The sequence below is a fragment of the Bubalus kerabau genome, chromosome 13, assembly GCF_029407905.1.
Source record: "Bubalus kerabau isolate K-KA32 ecotype Philippines breed swamp buffalo chromosome 13, PCC_UOA_SB_1v2, whole genome shotgun sequence".
Lineage (NCBI taxonomy): Eukaryota > Metazoa > Chordata > Mammalia > Artiodactyla > Bovidae > Bubalus > Bubalus kerabau.
Genome location: NC_073636.1, coordinates 46,847,416 through 46,864,648, shown reverse-complemented (window position 1 = coordinate 46,864,648; position 17,233 = coordinate 46,847,416). Strand labels below are relative to the sequence as shown.

General features: G+C 54.3%; 1 protein-coding gene across 3 annotated transcripts in view; it reads right to left on the bottom strand.

Annotated features, from left to right (window-relative positions):
* Positions 1–9,087: 9,087 nt before the first annotated feature.
* LARP4B (La ribonucleoprotein 4B) overlaps positions 9,088–17,233 on the bottom strand; it is a 90,361-nt gene continuing 82,215 nt past the window's right edge. For all 3 annotated transcript variants that reach the window (XM_055544180.1, XM_055544178.1, XM_055544179.1), the window contains 4 exons: positions 15,555–15,719; positions 13,345–13,463; positions 13,134–13,248; positions 9,088–12,391 (listed from right to left, as the gene is read on the bottom strand). In XM_055544180.1, the coding sequence (XP_055400155.1) occupies positions 12,119–12,391; positions 13,134–13,248; positions 13,345–13,463; positions 15,555–15,719 (672 nt within the window). In that variant the 3' untranslated portion in view covers positions 9,088–12,118. The remainder of the gene's footprint in view (positions 12,392–13,133; positions 13,249–13,344; positions 13,464–15,554; positions 15,720–17,233) is intronic.

The following is a 17,233-nucleotide window of genomic DNA, read 5'->3' as shown; positions in this document are numbered from 1 at the left end:
GGGCCCTTGGCATTTGCCAAGCATCTTGAAAGACTTGTCAGCCCAGCCCTCTGCTGGCCTCGCAGGGAGAAGGCGGTTGAATGGCACAGCCTGGACACCTTATGGCCACCTGGGTCCTGCCTGCTGTCAGACACCCCCTCTGATCACCCAAGACCCAGCCCCACTCTCCAAGGCAGTGGAAATGTCTCCTTTGTGGAGGTGGGGGGCAGGTCCCAGATTTCTTCTTCTAGGGGCCCCAGGCATGCCCACAACTGTCCCGCAGCTGGACTAGGCTCCGGGCTCTGCTGCCCCTCCCTGTCTCCCCAACTGGCTCTTCTGCGACCACCTCCCAGATAACCTCTGCGCCTGAAACACCGGCTTCAGCTCTTCCCTGGGGAACCCTGGCCAAGTCAGGTGCACATGGGCCCCTGAGAGAAGCAGGTTATTTCAAGTCCCTCTGGCTCCCAGCTCCCCAGGGCTGGGCAGTAGAGAGGGCCAGCAGAGGGCGAGGGGGTCCACACAGGTGGAGGCCTGGGGTTGAAGAGTCTTCACCTTAACTAGACTTTCCCAGGAAGTTGTGAATCTGTGGTCTGAACACCGAGGGCAGAAAAGAGAGCAAATTAGAGTGGAGCTGGAAACCAGCTCCTGTTCTGGGCCCAAGGTCTGCCCTGACCATTGGTTGAGGGGGGCACCCTGCCTCTGCATCCATCCCCCAACACACCACGGCTCCGCTGACAGAGCACAGCCCACTGTCATGCCCATTGGGGGCAGGTCCCCACTTACCTGGGAGAAGTGAACAGAACCCAACCCTCGGGGCAGGGACACCCAGTCCCACACTTGGGTCTGCGGTGAAGTCTCCTCTGCCCTCACCTGGACCAGCCCAGACTTAGCATAGGACTCCTGAGTTGGGTCAAAGGACCTTCCTGATCCTTGTGCAGAGAGGGTGAATCATTCCTTCCTCCTCGGGAAATGCCTCCTAGCCACTGAGTCAGGCCTCGGAAGTGCCGTTTTTAGAGCCTCGCTGAGGGTTCAGTGCCAGTGAATCAGAATTTCCACTATTGAAATAGAAGCTCCAGAAGCACTAGTTCCCAGCAGGCAGAGCAGGAAGGGAAGAAGCCCACACGATGAATGAGGCCTCCCACACAGGCCCTGGGACCCAGCCTCTACTGAGGGTTCAGTCCCTACTAGACGGTATGAAAGGGGTTCACACAGGGACAGGCGCCAGGACTGCAGAGCCTGGTGTGAGCCCTGTCTGTGCGCACACAGGTGGGCAGCTGGCTACTCACACCAGCACCAAGGTCTTCTGGGTAAGGCCGGATGAGAACCTGGACCCAGGCCCTGCTGCCCGGGTCAGCTGGCTGGAGGGGACACAGCCTGTCTGCAGCTCACACCCCACTCGCACAAATCTAAGAGCTGCCTGGACTGAACAGGGTGCCCTCCACAGCGTGAGGCTGACCAGAGTCTGGCAGGGCAGGGCATGTGGGTGGTAACGACTGGGATCCCTGTGGAGCAGACGGAGGCCCGAGGTGCTGGCGGGAGGTGGGCCCCCACCACACCAGGAGCAGGACTGCAGGCCTGGGGAGGGAGCCCTATCCCCTGGCTGTGGGGACAGTGTGGGTCTCTGGACTGGGCAGGCTCAGGGCTCACCAAGGACCAGGAGCCTCTGCACCTCCAGGTAGGGGTGTCTTGTGACATAAGGCTTGGGGGTGCCACCAGGCCTCCCACGGGCTGGACCCAGGCCAGACCCTGGGCCGGCACAAGCCAAGGGCTCTGTCACCACCTCCCCAGGGAACTGGTCTGTGTGGGAGGTGGGTTGAGGCTGATGGGACGTGGGCAGGAAGGGTGGCCAGACCTGGGGCTGGGTGGTCCTGGATGGACAGGTGGTCCTTGTGAGGTGCAGCTCCCTGTTCTGAGGTGAGAGAGGGGGCTTTGCTGTCCCCCAAGCAAGGCGAGGATGAACTGGAGTCCTTGGGCTGGGTGGTCCTGGATGGACAGGTGGTCCTTGTGAGGTGCAGCTCCCTGTTCTGAGGTGAGAGAGGGGGCTTTGCTGTCCCCCAAGCAAGGCGAGGATGAACTGGAGTCCTTGGTCCTGGTCTCAGCAATTTCATGCAGTTGCCTTTGATCCTCTTCAAAGACCCTGCTCAGTCCGGGCATCTCTTTGAGTTGTGTAAGTGCAGTATGAGGGGACAGACAGGTCAGTTCACTTGTCAGGTGAGTAAGCTTGGGCTCAGAGAGGTTAGATGACATGCCTGAAGTCACCCAGCTATTAAGCGATGGAGGAGAACTTGGACCCCCGACACATCCCCTCAGCCTCATTGGACTGCTGGCAGGACACCATGCCCCGGAGCCAACGCTGTCCAGGGCTTCTCCCCTGTGGTGATGGTGGGAGGGTATGTGTTAAGCTGTGCTGCCCCTGCCTCAGCCGAAAGAAGTGGCTTAAGGACGACTCAGCCGCAGCTGCGAACCCTCTGTGCCTTGGGCTGTCAGGTGGGCAACTCCCCAACCAGCTCACTGGAGGAATTGTTAGATTGTGCAGTGGACATGGGTTTCTCAGGCTTCAACTCCTGTTCTATCTCATGCACCTGTGCACACTCGTGCAGACACACAGCTGTACCTACAAAGAAAACCATCTCTGCCCATAACCTGCCCAGCACCTACCCACACTTGCTCTTTACTTCCTCCTCGGGCACTTCTTTGCAAGCTGGCCCTTCTCCAACCATCGACCATTGAAAGCCAAGGTGGCTACATTGGCTGGTGGGGCCTCTCCCTGCCACTGCCCATCACAACCCTGCTCTGGGTGGGCCACATCTGGCTGTGGGTGGGTGGGCACCTCCATCAGCTGCTAGCTCTGTGGCTTTACAGTCTCAGGGTCAGCAAAACCAGTGCTCCCCAGGAGTGGCCACTGGCCCTGAGCTGCTGGCTCTTGAGAAAAGGGGGAGCTGCACGGTCCTGAAACACAATCACCCACCAAGGTACATGTGACTGTGAATAGATAATGTCTGATACTCATTAACTGTTGAATTGGTGGTGTTTGGGGCATACTCAGTAAACACTGAGGAGATCAAACCAGTCCATCCATCCTAAAGGAAATCAGTCCTGAATATTCATTGGAACGACTGGTGCTGAAGCTGAAGCTCCAATACTTTGGACACCTGATTTGAAGAACTGACTCAATGGAAAAGACCCTGATGCTGGGAAAGATTGAAGGCAGGAGGAGAAGGGGACGACAGAGGATGAGATGGTTGGATGGCATCACCGACTTGATGGACCTGAGTTTTAGCAAGCTCCGGGAGTTGGTGAAGGACAGGGAAGCTTGGCGTGCTGCAGTCCACGGGGTTGCAAAGAGTCCGACACAACTGAGCGACTGAACTGAACTGAGTAAATAAAATTCATTCAAATCAACATAGCCTGGCTACTAGGCAGTTTAAAGTCACACCAACGCCTCATATTCCTGCTGAATGGTGTGGCCCAGGCTTTGGGGGGAAGATCTGCTTCTCTGCAGCAGAGACGGTTCTTCCCTGTGGCGCTGGCCCCAGGACTTGCTTCAACCACTTTGGGTGGGTCTGTGCAGGAAGCCGGCGCGGGGATGGGGCAGCCTCATGCCTTCCGGCCTCCCTGCCCCCTGCCCAGGTCCACAGTGGGTGTCAGTCACGCCTGGTCAGCCTGCCCCTGCTTCTCAGACGAGAATCAGAGCTGATGCTTGGGGCTCAAAGGAACCTAAGCAGCGCCAAGAAGCTGGTGCCGGACTGTGGGCCCAAGCTCGTTGTGCAGAAAGGGGGAGGCGGCGCTGCCGCCCTCCCATCCCTGAAAGCCAGTCCACGCCCTCCGGCATTGTCAGCAGAGCCTCGCGCACAGGTGCCTCCAACAGGAACTCGGCCAGAAGGAAGGGAAGGGCTTGAGTCCCCGCCCACCCCGAGTCCCGCACCCGAGTTCCCCGGAGCCCCGCGCTGCCAAGAAAAGAGCTCGGCCAGGGGGGTGCCGGGAGCGACTTCCCGCAGCGAGGAGGGCCGGCCCCTACCGCCCGCCGCACGTGACCTATGACCCCCATCTCCTCCCCGGAGCGTCCGAACGGCCGCGGCGCTCTCGCGGCCCCGCTCCCCTCGCCGCGCTGGGTGCCCGGCCGAGCGGCTCCCTGCTTCCCGGGATCCGTGTCTGAGGCGCGTGTGGCTTGTGGACCGGGCGGGGTTCTCCCCGGAGCCAGAGAAGCAGAGAGGAAGCGCCCGCGGCTATGTCCTGGTCTCACTGCGGATCTCTCCGTGCTCAGCTGACGAGCTCTCGCGAGCGCCAGAGGAACCGGCCAGGAACCTGGAACCAGACACTGGAGGGGTTCATCGCCCGTTAACGGGGCGACGCTCCCGGGCTTGGGCGCGGCTGCTCTCGGGGCGCGTCCAGGAAGCGCGCCTGCCGCGGGCGCACGGCCAGGGCGAGGCCGGATGGAAGGCGCAGGCTCCTTGTCCGACAGCCACGCGCTGCTCGCCCGCTCCCGCTCCCTCCCGGGCTCTGCCAGCCCGGCGAGCACCCGCGCCCGCCGCGCAGCACTCGGCCCCGGGAGGGAGGGAGCGAGGGCGTGCCCTCTCACCGCTTCTGAGTCCGTCACTCCGGGAGGCGGAGGCGCGGGGTGGGGTGTCCCGCCATGGCCAAGCCTCTGCAGGAAGCCGGCGGGTGTTCCCATGACGACGCCGTGACCAGCCCGCGGACCCGGTCGCCCTCAAGAGCAGCTGAGCTCACGTGTCTGACCTCTGATCTCTGAGGCTGCTCCACACAGGGGCCAAGGAGGACTGGGAGAATCAGGATCCAGCTTAGAGAGTCAGTCCCTCGGGTACACGTCACCCAGCCCCCTCATGCCGGTCCAAGGGGTAGGAGCATGGCGGCGTCTCCGGGGAGGTGGCGGGCAGCGGGGAGGCTCCCACCCAACCCCCCGCCCCCGGGACCAGAGTGGAAGTAGGATGAAGAGACAGAGGTCAGGGTTTTCCCCACAGAGTAGGGGCAGAACGCTGCTGTCCCCTTTCAGGAGTCACAGGACCCTGGGGACGGCCTTGACAGCAAACAGGCAGTGGGTGCTGACCTGGGAAGAGTTAATGTCCAAGAAGGAGACCCCATGGAGCCAGTGATGGAGGGACAAACTCCTGGGGGCATCATCGTGTGGGTGAGGCCAGAGGAACACAGGGCAGCATCTGAGATTGAATTCAAAGCACTGATTAAAATGCTTTAACGTGAAAACTCAGTCCTCAGGGTCTTCCCGTTAAAAAGGGAGATAGAACATAATTCCTTTTCACAGATGGAAATCATGCAGGGTGCCAAGAACCTATTCCTCCCTGCACTCCAAACCTCTCCCCAAGGCCATCACATGTCTCCAGACCTCTCAGGGTCACTGAAGGAGCCAGTGATCTTGCCAGGGGCACAAGGTTCCCATCTGCCCACGCCCTCCACCGGCACCTTCCATCCTCCCTGGTGACTGGACCAGGACTGGCACCGTTTTCAGGCTGGGGAGACAGCGGAACCACCAGGAAGCAGCCCAGCCGGCATGGAAATCAACGTGTGTTGTCCAGGCCTTTGTATGTGGTGTTTGCTGAGGCAGCGATACTTCAATGCCATGAAATGGGTGCCAAGTAACGAACACTTCCGCATGAGGTGAGGGTGGGCTGAAGGCTCAAGGAGCCCCTTAGAAGCCTGGATGGCCTGAGGGACTGCTGGACACAACAGCCCCCTGGGTTCAGCCACACGTCCAGCTTTCCCCTTGTCCTCCTCACACAGGATGAGCCTGGTCTATATGGAGGCTAATCTAGTTGGATGACAGTGGCCTTACCGCCTCCCCCGACCCAAGTCTGAACTTACGGATGGTCTTTGAAATCTTAACCAACTCAGCACGAAACAGATGGCTTCAGCCTGGCCAGGCAGGACCAGGGTGTGGGCGCCACCCTGGGTGTTGTAGCAGTGGCTCCAGGGATGGGGCAGGTGGTAGGGCGGCGGTCCTGCAAGGGGGCTGGGGTGTCCTCCAGCTCGGCTGCCTCCCAGCGTCAGGTGCCCTGGCTCTTCCCATGTGTGGTTCTACTTCCCCCGTCTTCACTTCCTAGGACCCAGCCCCGGTGGTTCCTCCTGTGCCTGGGTGCTGGGGACCCAGAGGCTGAGCCATGGGGTTCGGGAGGGAGACCCTAACTGCACTTTGAGGGGTCTGGAAGTTTCCTGGGGCCACAAGCAAAGAGGCCTCCATTGGAGGAGAGAAAAATGCACAAGTTTAGACAAAAATGTGCAGCCCACACTTTGAGGCCAACTTCTTGTTTGGCAAGTGGAAGGGCCAGTAAGTGCCTGAGAATGACCCTCCTGCACCCTCTGGAAGCCCCCAGGCTCAGTAAGCCCATGGCTGCCTCCTCTGGGGCCACCTCAGGATCTGGGTAGACTGCCCCAGTCCAGGTTAGAACCCACATGTGTGTTCACCCAGAGCACACATCACTGCAGCCCAGTCCACAGTGCAGGCTCGTCCGTAGGGACAAAGCTGAGGACGGAGGCTGCAGGCTTGGGTGTCCCTTGTCCACCCTCTGGTGACAGAACCAGGGTGCAGGCTTGCGGTCAGACATGTCCCCTTTTGGGGCGCAGGCTCAGCACCTTGGCCACGTCCATCACAAAGCGTGGTGACTCGTTCCTGAGAGCAGCACAGGAGCTGCAAAAGCAAAGGCAACAGAAGCAAAAACTAACAAGTGGGACTAAGTCAAACGGAATAACTTCTGCACAGAAAAGTAAGCCATCAGTAACATGAAAGGGCAACCAACAGAAATAGGGGAAATATCTGTAAGTCATACATCCAATAGGGAGTTAATGTCCAAAATGTATAAATAACTCATCAAACAGCAAAAAAATTCCCAAATAATCCCATTTAAAATTCAGCAAAGGATCTGAATAGATATTTTTCCAAAGGAGACACACAGATGGCCAATAGTATGTATGAAAAGATGCTCCACTTATCACCAGGCAGGTGTGAATCGAACCACAGCCAAGGTCTCACCCATGCCTGCCGGGATGGGCCTCAAAGAGACAGCAAACAAGTGAGGATATGGAGAGAAGGGAAGCTTCAGACACTGTTGGTGGGAATGCAAACTGGTGCAATCACTATGGGAAACAGAAAGCTAAAACAGAACTACCATGTGATCCAGCAATCCCACTTCCGGGTATTTATCTGAAGAAAATGAAAAGTCGAAAAGACATCTACATTCTCATGTTCACTGCAGCATCATTTACAATAGCTGATATGGAAGCAACTTAAGTGTCCATCGATGGATAAATGGATAAAGAAACTGATTAATGGATGAAGGTAATGTGAAACATTAGTCATAAAAAAGAACAAAATCTTACCATTTGAGACATGGATGGACCTTGAGGGCACTGTGCTAATTTTTCTTGTGATCTCACTTACATGTAGGACCTAAAAACAAACCAAACCAAGTTCACAGATACAACGAGCAGACTGGTGGTCGTCAGAGGCAGGGGTGAGTGGTGGGTGGAGGTTAAAGTAATTAAGACCTGGGGATGTACTGTATAGTATGGTGACTAACCAACCATGCTGTATTTGAAAGCTACTGAGAGTAAATGTTTAATGTTCTAATCACAAAAAATCATAGGGACCATTTCAGAACACACACGTTTCTAATCTTTATGCTATGCATACACCTGCCACTACTGTTACCTGTTGGTTACAACTCAGTAGTTTAAAAATCACGTAATTCCACCTCTTAGGAAACATAAACCTCCAGGGAAATACCTGGTGTTGGCTGTGGCATCGTCAGCAGCACAGGGGCTGGAGCCGGAGAGCAGCACACAGCCTGACCCTGCTTACGGTGACAGAGCCCACCAGCAACCTTCACTCCCTGTCTTTACTGCTCTTTTCTGACCCACTTCCGGGGAAGCGTGACTTCAGGAATCTGAACTGGGTCTTCTCCGGCTGCCCAAGACCTAAGGCCTGCCCACATGGGCAGGGAGCAGCATGGCTGCCCCGAGGGCCATCTGAGAATTCCCAGGTCCCTCTGCTCACAAGGGCCCCTCCCAGCCAGCACTGTCACCTGCTGGATGCTGCGCGCATTCCTCGGCCCAGGGGTTGTTCCCCGCATGGAGGCCCAGTGGCCCCTGGGTTAGCCAAGTGGGGGGCATGTGTGCATCTTGTTGACCTGCTACAGGTCCCACCCAGCAGGTCAGGGAGCTTGCACTTCAAGTTCCGGGGTGGATGGGTGGGGGGTGCTGTCCTGGGGATCCCACTTTGAGGACTGAGCATTTCATGGTAGGAAGAGGACAAAGGTTAGGGGTGGGTTCGTCTGTCTGGACCAGGACCCTAAAGTCAACTGGCTGGCAGACAGGTGCACACCAAAGGGGTCTGGAGGTAGCCTCACCCCCTCGCCCCACAGAGCCCATCAGACCAGGCTCCCCAGGCTGGGGTAGAGCTAGAGCTTCAGCATGGCCCCAGGGGCTTCTGACAACGTTAAGCAGCTTGAAATCAGTCCATGCTCCTCAGGGTGCTGGAATCCTGTGTCCACAGGTGTGTGTTCATCCCATGTGCACATGAACATGTGCAGGCTCCATGGCTGTCTTAGGCTAATTCAGTGGGTCACACCTGCTGTGGACAATGCCTACTGCACTGAAAAAGACCTGCTCTCGGAACAGACCTTGGGAGGCCCAGAAGCCTGAGCTACTGCAGGCGTGGGATGGCTCCAAGGGGTCAGCATGGGCGTGGGCTACCGCTGAACTTAGGGTCAAGTCCATCAGTTTCTGAGGCTCACTTAGGATTTGAACATGATGGCCCCATCTCTACCCCAGGTGACTTTATGTGGGCATCGCCTGAGTCAAGGACATTTAACAGAAGAAACAGAAAGCCCGACACAGGGATACTTATTCTCGTGGTAAACCTTGGATTTAATGAACTGTATCCTAACCAATACTTGCCTGAGCGCCCACCCTGCAGGCTTACAACTGAGCCACGGGGCAAAGCACTCCCACTGCAAGGACTTAAGAGACGATGGAACCCGTACTTCATTCTCACGACACTCATGGATCAGACAAAATATTATTTTTTAAAAAGTTCCATTCTTGAAAATTATAATTTTAAAAAAGTCAAAAGAAAACCCAAACAGTGCCTAAATCTTTATTTTTCATAACCTACATTTTTTCAAATTAGACAGTTTTACACTGAATGACACAAAAGGAAACTTAAATTATCAATAGTTTACACATAAGCTTGATTCCAGTCTTAATGAAAAAAAGTAGAACAGAAACAGAAGCCCTGGCGAGGCGTCCGTGCCCCTGCCCTCCCGCAAGCTGGCACCACGGCTGCTCCTTCAGGCCCATTGTCCGCAGCTCCTCAGACCTGGATGCAGACTCCAGCCACGCCTGCCCTGAGGCCGAAGCCCCAGTGCAGACTCCACGTGGCGCCGTGGTGGCCCTGACCACGTGGCAACATGACGGATTTCTTGCCACACTAGCAACCTCCAGTGGTGGTTACAGGAGGGCCTGATCAGAAACAGCACGACACGGACTCTCAGAAAGCAATGACTGTGCGAAATTCATGTGAAACAGGGCGGGGCTCTCCCCCCATCTCTCCAAAACGACACTGCACAATTGTCCGAGGAGAATGCCGCCTGTGCCGTCGTCTCTGACTCTACCTGAGGGACTGCCCGCAGAGAGATGCTACGTGGCAGGAAGCCAGACACCCCCGTGCTTTCTGTGAGTGGAAAATCTCAGGAACCTCAGAAAGGCGGGGTTGGGGGACATTACATGGCTATTTGGCATATCACCCTTGCTTAATTAAAAGGATGCGGTAAAAATGACATCCAAGTGAAGTCTAGACTCGAGGCTGCGGGAGTGGAGGCCTCATGTGACAAATGGGTCACACCACTTGAGGGCCCGGCTGCCATCACAGGGCCACACAGCGCGGATGGCCCTCCAGGGAGGGACCTACTGAAAACCAGTGTCTGGGCTCCATGGGGCTTGGACTTCGGGGCAACATGCTGCGTCGCTCCCTCCTCTGGCAGCCACATCACGGGGTCCTGGGCCTCTCCAGCTCTTCCTATAGTATGCACTGGTTTCGGTGGAACAGGTCAATCATTTCAAACTCTCTTAGTCAGCAATCTCACAACTACAATGAAGTAAATTCCCTGCTCCTTTCAGGGGCCTCGGAAACATGAGCACTGTGTGGGTGTCCAGGCCTTTGAACAAAGACGCTGCTCTCCAGGAGACGGGCTTGCTTTCCTCCGCAGGCGTGTCATGCTTATTAGCCATTTGTGATTCTAGAGAGATTATTTTTCACTTTCACTTGCAGATCCTGCCAGTTTCCACTTTACAGATTATATTTTGAAAACCCTTTCACAATTAGCTGTGATTAGTACATACTTAACATACTTTTAAGAAGAGCATGAAAACATTTGAAGGTTTTAATCAGACTTCCATCTCCCTTTCGCAGCAGCAAAGAGGCAGAAATCAGTTCAACACACCAGTACAAGAGAAAAAGAAAAAAAACTTCAACAAATTAAAATAATATTCAAACCACAACATTGAGTTTATCTACATCCAGGTCAATAGTAACATTTATAATATATCAATTTTTATCAGATTTTTCTCTTTAGGGTACCTTTTTAATATGTTCTGATTATTTACAACTGTACAAGCAAAGCACACACTCCCAAGTGCACATATTTAATACAGTATCGACTATTTGCATTTACAGGATTTTTCAACAATCTGAAAAAAGATCAGTTGTGTAAGATCTTCCAGGTAAATTACAAACACGGCTGCTAGTCCTCCCCACAGTGCTCACCCAGTGACACCGTGACAGCAGACCCCACTCATGCCAACCCAGGCCCATCTCAGAACTCTTAAGCTGTCCTATACAAAAGTTAAGGCAAAGTCATTTTCAAGTTTAAATAAAATTCAAGTCTTTAAATATTGGATGGAAATAATCTCTTTAAAAAAAAAAAACCCTCAGTCTTATTAAATAACATTTTGTGGAATAAACTGTATGGTTACATTTAGCAGGAAATACTTTAATGTCTGCTGCTTAGAATATCTAAAGAAAAAATTTAGGCATTTTAAAACAAAATAATTTATGTTAAACTTTATTATCAACTGCTAGCTTTAGTGCATGCGTGTTCTTGGAGAGCAGCACTTGGAGAAGGGATCACTGACCCTGTCTTGGAGGTAAGGAGAGCGGGCTGGGACCCTCCGCCACCAGAGGGCACCACGACCGCATCCCCCACGATCCGCACGGGGGCCGGGAGGATCTGGGGGGTTGCCGGGAGGACCCGGGAGGCCCGGGGAGTTGGGGGTGGCGGTGGGGAGGGCCGACTGCGAGCCGGGCTCCACGCCCTCCCCACCCACTCCCCACCCACTTGCGGGAGTAAAACATCAGGGTACAATTTCGCGGTAACATGTCAGTGGGCTACAAAGTTTATATTTCATTTGAGTTCTATTCACAATGTGCTTTGAGTTTATCTTACATAACAGCCACTTGAGACTAGAGTGAGGAGCTGGTTACTTGCTGGCAGGACAAGAGGGCTCTCAGGGCTATGCAGGCTTACTCTGCCCAGTGGACCAAAACCGGACTCTGCTTAGAAAATGCTAGAACCACCTGCTAGGCTTCCGAGTGAAGGGCAGCTCCCAGGCTGGCGAGCCCGCCCGCTGCCCCAGGCTGCGCTCACAGCATCACCTCAGTCCTCCTCCCTGGTCCTCAGCTTCACCCGGCGGCCTGGACATCTCAGAGATACGCACTTGCTAACCAGTTATTTTAAAAAATGAAGTAGCATAGTTCCGCTTAATTTAGAAAAACTCACTATATATATAGCTTGCATTCATAGCCACATGGAGGCTTAATAAAAAATATCAATTTGTTAGGATAAATGCATTTTCTATCCTGAAAAAAATCAGACTTATGCATCACCTCCAGTTAAGCACCAACCTAAAATAAGGTTTATATTAATTAAATCCTGAAAAATAGATTTTTTTCAAGAGGGGGGAAATCCGACTCATAGAAGAAAAATAACTTGCAGGCACCTTGTGGGCCTCGCCTACACTGCAAGCTCCTAGCCAGCGGCTCACTCACGTCCGAGCGGGACAGTGCCTAGTTGTGGCGACCTCAGCTCCTCGCAGCCCTCCCAGACCTCAGTGCTCACTGAGGGGGCCTGGGTGGGGGGCTCTGTTCTCTGTGCGGACGCCGCCCCAAGCCCGGGGGTGACGGCCGGCGGCCCAGCGGCCTCCTCTGGTCTTTGGGTGGTCCTGGGCTGGATTTGGGGGCGGGGGGCTCTCTCTCCGTGACCTTCCTCTCTTCCTTCCCACAGCCGACCGGGTTTGGCTTCTGTTCTTTTGGGGGTTGCAACGGGGAAGACGGCGGCTCTCTACTTGTCCTCTGACAAATCTCTGCGTAGCTGGGTTTTCGCAATTCCTGGGAAACGGACAACTCTGGGATTAGTGTGATGACATGTGAGAATCAGGTTCACAGAGGCAGAGGTACAAGTTTCCAGCTCTAACCACATTCAGAAGTATCTTAAATGAAGAGTTCCTGCATTTCAACAACTGAGTTTCCCCTGGAGCACAACTTTCCCTCCAAGACACTCTACAAATAGTTTGTAAAAATGGATAAAAGGCATGGAGAAGAAGAGTGCAGACTGAACTCCTTCCAGCCTCTGGCCTGTGGGCACTTCCGAGGCACAGACAAGCCCAAAGAGGCAGCAGACACCAGGCAGCTCCAAGAATGAGAGCAGCAGCTGCTTTTGCTGGCCACGCGGCCTCCAGGACTGTGGAAGAGGATGGCCGGCCCATATGGGGGGCTGGAGGTGTGACAAAGGAAAGTCAGAGGTAACAACTTAAAAAAAGGGAGGGGGTTTCCAGGTAAGTGGAAGCATGAAGGCTAAATGACAGAAGAGGACATTTAAAGTCTGTCATCTCCATCAACCATTTGTAACTTAAAAATGAAAGGAAGAGCAGTAGGGTGGGAGACAGGGGGCCCGCTGATCCACGAGGCACAGGAGCTGAAAGCCGCAGCTCCTCAGACGATGAACAGCCACAGCGGTCAGCTGGAATTATCACCCAAGGCCCTGGTACCCTGTGCAGAGGGCCCGCTGCGCACGTGCGTGGCCACCCCTCTGGAAGCCTCTGGGCATCCCCCAACCCCTGTGGGCACGTACCGAGGCAGCACCGTTCACCTGCACCGATTTACTTGCAGTGGTGCTCAGGGCCAGGGCAGGAGGCGGTCTGTCCACACTCGGGGTTTCCCTCTGCTTCTCCACCACCTTGGCATCCCTGGAAAGATGCCACCGGGCACACCCATGAGTGGACATGAGTGGGCAGCCCCGCAGAGGGCACTGGGCGCGGGGCCCCGGGCATGGCCGGACTTACTCAGGCAGGCGGGCAGGGGAGGGGGTGCGCTCGCAGGCTGTGGACACGGCACAGGGCGCCAAGGGCTCTCGCGGGTGCACCGCAGGAAGAGTGTTCGTGCTGGCATCTGCGTTCAGGCTCTGAAACCACGAAGAACAGTTCATCACCGCATAGAGGCACGTGCAGCAGGTCTCTGTCAATGATCTTAAACACACAGCGATGGTGTCCGCCGTCTTCAGGAGCAGGCGTGGGCCGACCCCGGGCAGAGTGGACACTGCAGCCGCCCCTCCTCTGGGCAGACCCCACCAGTCTCTAGCCTTCCTCTGTGTGCAAGCACAGCGGCTGGCACACCCACCATCCCAAAGGGACCGGACCGCACTCATCTGAGCTGCCGGCACCTGAACTCTCACATCTACAGCGCAGAGTCCCCAGCAGAGTCCAGCACGGCTCAGCCTTGCAGGGACATCAGTGCATGGCTCCACACTGACTGAACCTGAGTGTCGCGAGGGGTGAGGGCGGCAGTTCCCACCTGAATTCACCAGCAGCCCCTGAAAGCTGATGTGAACTCTCCTGACTCAACGGGAAGCAAAGAGACTTAGTCCGTTTAAGGCAGACACCTGGCGATAGGCAATGACCACTCAAACACACAGCCATTTTGTTAATTAAAAAAGGCGACAGAGAAAATAAAGAGCCGGAAGGGAGCCTGATTACCAACAGGCCTTTTCTCAAAATCTCTCTCTCCAAAGCAGATAGAAAGTTCAGAAGTGAGAACTCTGAAGGGAACAGCACTGCCCTCCCCACCCAGGAGACCAGGGTTCAATCCCTGGGTCAGGTAGATACCTCCTCCTGGAGGAGGGAATGGCTACCTAGGCACAGGGGAGGTGGTGATGGCAACCCGGGGGCCATAAGAACAATCATCTCTCACGATTTGGTACTCAAGGGTGGCGGAAACACGGGCATAGAAATGCCTCCTTTGTGTAAAAGCTCCCTCACGCCCAGGGCATGTGCGGTGCTGCTGTGCTGTCAGAACCTGTCCCATCTGAGGCCTCCCAGGGCCCTACACGCCACCAAGGTCTTCTGCTGAGAAGCAGTGACATGGGCCCTTCCAGCTGGAATCAGGCTCAGACTTCTTAAAAGCAGCATTTCTTTCCTCAAGATATTTTTCACACAAACTTGAAATGTAAAAAACAAAAACAAAAACAAAAACTAGTAAAAATAAATTTTTTTTTTTTTTAAAGCTATTTTTGAAACAGGGTAGAAGCCTGCTTGTCCTGCTCCTCTGCCCACCTCAAGGGAAATGGGGTCCATGTGAAGCTAGGACTGGCCGCACCAACTCTGCCATCACTCCATGGGGCACTGACACCTCAGACATCACTATCTGGAGTTTAAGGTATACAGTAATGCACAGGGCACATCAAGTTTAGTAAGTGCTTCTCTAAAATAAAATGCAGAACCCTCTCAGTCTCGAAGGCTAAAAACAGGAGCAGTAATCACACACCAGTACGACACAACTAAAGACCTGGCTAAAGGGTACCACGACCCTGCCTGGCACCAAGGGGCTCTGCAGGGCTCCCCAGCTGCAGATGCTGTGGATGGAGTCTGCCAGGCAATGCCTTCCCCAACCCAGAGTGAGGGATTCTGACTCAGATTGGGGGCAGTAGGTGGGGTGATGGCAAGGGGAAAGGGCATGGGGGTGATGGTGGTGAGAGCCAGGTCGAGAGCTCAGTAGGGTGCTGGGCGAGGCGTTCTGGCCCCCCGCCCTGGTCCTGGCAGCAGCTCGGTCCCTCTGCTGTTGTCGGCAGCAGAGCCACAGGGAGCTCCTGGCGCCCACAATGCTCGTCATTCCCAGGATGGAGTCACTGCTAAGGAGTGACCCCTAGGAGCATGGCAGCCCACAGAGGTCACCAACCGCCTCCCCGTATTACAATAAAGTTGCTCAGGCTTCTAGTTATTCATGTAGATTATTCAAAACATGTTATTTCTGGCATGATTCAGATTTTTCTTTTTTACTCTGCTGATCTGGAAAATGCAAGCAGGTCCTACAAAACAAGAATAATGACGCAACCTGCATTTCTACAGCCCAGCAGCGCAGGCCTCCTCTCTGACCCTGCTGCTCAAAACCTGGGAGGCCATTGCGTCACTTGCCCTCCATAAGCCTCTTCCACACGTGGACACAGCACACCTGTGAAGAGCAAGAGCAAGCATCAGGCTTGGAAGCTCGGACATCTTACCCTTTCTTTGGATGTTCCTGCGAGCAAGCCAGACAGCCTGTTCTCAAATAAGTCCTCTGTCTTCAAATGCCCTGCTGCCCCAGGCAGTGGGGGGAAGCTGGACAGGCCTAATTCGAAGCTGGGGGACGGCGGTCTGGGCGGCGTTGGAGACTGAGTCTGACTCCTCTGAAAGAGAAGAACACGGCGCAGTTGCCCAGGGTGGCTGGGCAAGAGGGGCTCAGAAACACCTCCCTGGTCTCTGAGGTCCTCAACCCTGCCAACGTGGTCACCTATCAAAGGTCACCTGGTTACGCAGCTTCACCCATGAAAGTGGAGCTGAAAAGGCAGAAGGAACCACAGGGCTCTGCCGGCCACGCTCAACCATGCGGTAAGAGCTAGGTGTGTGCGACACCCAGATCTCCAGGCAGCTGACACAGACCAGTGGGACACAGCAAAGTCCCGAGAACCTGCATCTTGACATTAACCTTATTCACCTCCACACAAGTTCTGTGTTACCACAGCAGAGTCTATAATCTAAGAAATAGAGGATAAAGAAGAAAACAAAAGTCACGCTCTCAACTCTGTACAACTTATGTTAGAAATTTCACAAGATTTCCATTAAAAAAAAGTTTAATAGAAAAGGGAAGGGGGGTTTTAGTTACCTGAAAATTAACTTATTGAAACTGCTAATATTTTTAATCAGCATGTAAAAACATGATATTTAACAAGAGATTCTATCACACTCCCTGACTTCAAAAACGTAAACTCAGCATAATACTCAAGTAAAACTTAAGTCCAAGACCTCAGGAGAAAGGCAGTGATGTATTTTTTTAATGGAACGCTCCTAGTCAGCCTACCAGCAGCTGTTCTGAGCACCCAGCTCCTGAGCTGAGAGAGACGAGGCAGAAAAGGGACGTGAGCTTACACTGAGGAGAACACAGGTATTTTTAGCTCAATGGTGGGCTACTTGGACGGGAAGCCATGCCCTCCTGGGGCTTACTTCACAGGAAAGGCCACAATTTCCCAGAAACTTAACACCAACAGGCATCTCTACACAAGTAAAATCTAGAGAAACTGTGGTAGAGCTCAGGAGCCCAGGTCAAGGATGAAATCAAGCTGACCACTGCCCGAGTATGCTCTGGGCCTCTGGCCATCTTCTCTGTGGCACCGTGCTTACGCGCATGCCCTCCTCCGAACCAGGCTGCACTGTGCCCTGCAGCCCAGCACACGCTGGGTCATGCTCACCTCAAACCAATTTTCAGAGGCTTCACTTTAAAGCTCTGCACGTTTCTGAGGTGAACCCAGCTTTTCGGAAGACGAGCATTTCTAGGAAGGAAGACCTGGCTTTTAGGACCAAAGAGGCAGCGTTTGAACATTTTTAGAGTCTGAATGGCTCTACGTGAGGCATGAGTGCCATCCCTGGTCCCAGGGAGTGTGGCCTGGCCTCCAGTTCATGTCTGCCACCTGCCTCTAAGCTGTTCAGGTGCTCAGAACACCTACTGCAGCGACGGGCTCACTGTTGAATACACACACCCACACCACGTGTGTGGGCATCTGAGTGGTTCAGGGCATGAACACACAGATTAGGAACACAACACAGAACGAGACCGGCATGGCGATGGGATACATTTCCCCCTGGAGATGATGCAGTGAGCAGGGGGATGACGCCTGTGGGGTGACCAGGATCTCAAGAGACAGAT